Source organism: Sinocyclocheilus grahami, unplaced genomic scaffold, assembly GCF_001515645.1.
Source record: "Sinocyclocheilus grahami isolate Dianchi unplaced genomic scaffold, SAMN03320097.WGS_v1.1 scaffold119.1, whole genome shotgun sequence".
Taxonomy (NCBI): Eukaryota; Metazoa; Chordata; class Actinopteri; order Cypriniformes; family Cyprinidae; genus Sinocyclocheilus; species Sinocyclocheilus grahami.
In genome coordinates, this window is record NW_015505298.1 from 504,803 (window position 1) to 507,442 (window position 2,640).

The window sequence follows — 2,640 nt, forward strand, 5'->3', positions numbered from 1 at the left end:
ATATTTAGTAAATTTCCTACCGTAAATATATCAAAACTTAATTTTTGATTAGTAATATGCTTTGCAAAGAACTTCATTTGGACTAATTTAAAGGCGATTTTCTCAGTATTTAGATTTTTTTGCACCCTCAGATTCCAGATTTTCAAATAGTTGTATCTCGGCCAAAATTGTCCTATCCTAACAAACCGTACATCAATGGAAAGCTTATTTATTAAATTGAAATTTTTGAAATTGAGATTTATACATCATCTGAAAGCTGATGTATAAATCTCAATTTCAAAAATTTCAATTTAATAAATAAGCTTTCCATTGATGTACGGTTTGTTAGGATAGGACAATTTTGGCCGAGATACAACTATTTGAAAATCTGGAATCTGAGGGTGCAAAAAAATCTAAATACTGAGAAAATCGCCTTTAAATTAGTCCAAATGAAGTTCTTTGCAAAGCATATTACTAATAAAAAATTAAGTTTTGATATATTTACGGTAGGAAATTTACAAAATATCTTCATGGAATATGATCTTTACTTAATATCCTAATGATTTTTGGCATACATTTTTTTTTTGGCTATGGCTAAAAATATACCCAAGCAACTTAAGATTGGTTTTGTGGTCCAGGGTCACATATTTGTTTTATCAAGTCATTTATTTCTTTACTTATTTTCCTATTAATAAATTGATTTATGTATTTACCGATATATTTATTTATTTTTAATTTCTGCAGGTTTCGTCCTCCATAGGCTTGCCTTCGAGTGGCTTTGTTTCTAGTAATCCTGAAGACCTTGATTAGCTTGCTCAGCTGTGTTTGATCAGGGTTAGAGCTAAACTCTGCAGGAAAGTGGACCTCGAGGGCCAGAGTTGAGAAGTCCTGATGTAAATGGACCATCTCCTTACAGCAGATCTCCATGTGTGCAACAGAGTAATTCCTGGTGTTGTTTTGAACTGACACCTTTACACATTTTATAAGCTCTTTGTGAGTTATAAGCTGGTAAAAAAATAGCACTATATGTACACATATACATTGAGTGCAATTAGCCCAGCACACAGCAGTTTTGGATGTTCAGTTAGTTAACAAAATATGTCATAAAAGCTGTCAGGTTGTGACTGTATCCTTTTGTTTTGTACATTAAAGTTAGATTTTAAAAATGACTGCTGAATGAATGCCAAGTGAACCAGGACTAAATGTATCATTTATTTTTTTAATCCAGACCAAAAGAAACAAGAGAACCAAACTATCCTGAAACAACATTTCAAGAGTTTGCATACTGTCTCATCCCTTTCAGTTTACCTGCATTGTTAATGAGCAAGTCGAGTCTCGGTTCACTTTTCAGAAAAGTCTCTGCAAAACCACGCACAGATGTCAAACTGGCCAGGTCCAGATGCATGTACAGCACCTCAGGGTTCCCACTTTCCTGAGGGATATACAGCAAAATGTCTGTCTTTGAGACGCGAGTCAGAAAAATGATAAGAACCAGGAGGAATTGAGGTTTGTAGAGGACTTCACCTTTCGTATGTCATAAACTGCAGCTTCAGCTTTCTGTTTGTTTCGGCAGGCAAGGATCACTCGGGCCCCTCTCTTGGCCAGATCCAAGGCTGTTGTTTTGCCAATGCCAGTATTACTCCCTGCATACATATGATTGATTACTCAACCCTGAGCCAGTGTTAAGTGTCCAAACTAACTACAATAGACATAATATAAAATAAAACAAATCAAATAAATGAGGACTGAGGACAGTGGTACTCAAATACAACTGTATACAACTTAGTATAACCACTATTAAATGAGTCTTAGTAAGAAGTTCAGCTTTTATTTACTTAAGTGGTATTAAGTTGGATTGGATTGTTTAATATGTAAAGCGTTTAAATGATACTAACCTGTAACAATTGCTGTTTTCCCCTTTAACGTCACGTTGCTCTTACATCTGGCTCCTTTAAACAGGCTGTAATAAATAAGTACGTATGCAGCAAGCACACCGACCAGCACTGACAACAACACAGACATTAGTCCCGTTGAGCGCGTCAATAAAACGATGTTGCAAATTTTCAAAGTTGAGGAGAGCACATGTGCTTTGCTTCCTCTCCTTCTTCTTATTTTACGGCGGATCGCAGACTTATCGTGTGCTTTGCTCTTCTACTTTGTCGTGTTTATGTTTTCGTAACTGCCAGCTACAGCTTCCGGGCTTTAACTTCTGACAAACGCTGGGTGGCGCGATTTCTCTACGTCAGGGTGAATCTCATTACCTAGAGAGAGAGCACCCAAGATCAGAAGAAAAGACCAATAATAAGCCAGTTTTGATATCACAAAAAAAATATCCCATAACATTACATACCATTTGTTTCATTAAAAAGCACAATTTCCACTGTAAAATAATTTAGAGATGACCAATAGGCAATAAAGTTCTTAACAAAAATCAAACATTTTATTTTTTTACCAAAACGATGACATTATATTATATTATTATTATAATACCCCTAGAACCATTTCTAGTGTACTTCGGGTCCTTAGAACAGAATTCAACACCTTATGCCTTTATAAATTTATATTATAAAAATATAAATATATATATAGTGTATAGAAATATATATTTAAGTATACATATTTCTATACACTATATATATATTTATATTTTTATAATATAAA

At 34.2% G+C, this 2,640-nt stretch overlaps 1 protein-coding gene across 2 annotated transcripts in view; it reads right to left on the minus strand.

Moving 5' to 3' along the window:
* LOC107589701 (dehydrogenase/reductase SDR family member 13-like) overlaps positions 1–2,256 on the minus strand; it is a 7,667-nt gene extending 5,411 nt beyond the window's left edge. The window contains exons 1-3 of one of the 2 annotated variants that reach the window (XM_016278196.1): positions 1,875–2,256; positions 1,504–1,622; positions 1,288–1,411 (exon numbers count right to left, since the gene is read on the minus strand). In XM_016278196.1, coding sequence (XP_016133682.1) covers positions 1,288–1,411; positions 1,504–1,622; positions 1,875–2,001 — 370 coding nt within the window. In that variant the 5' untranslated portion in view covers positions 2,002–2,256. The remainder of the gene's footprint in view (positions 1–1,287; positions 1,412–1,503; positions 1,623–1,874) is intronic. The other variant, XM_016278197.1, reaches the window with a different exon arrangement.
* Between the last annotated feature and the right edge of the window lie 384 nt (positions 2,257–2,640).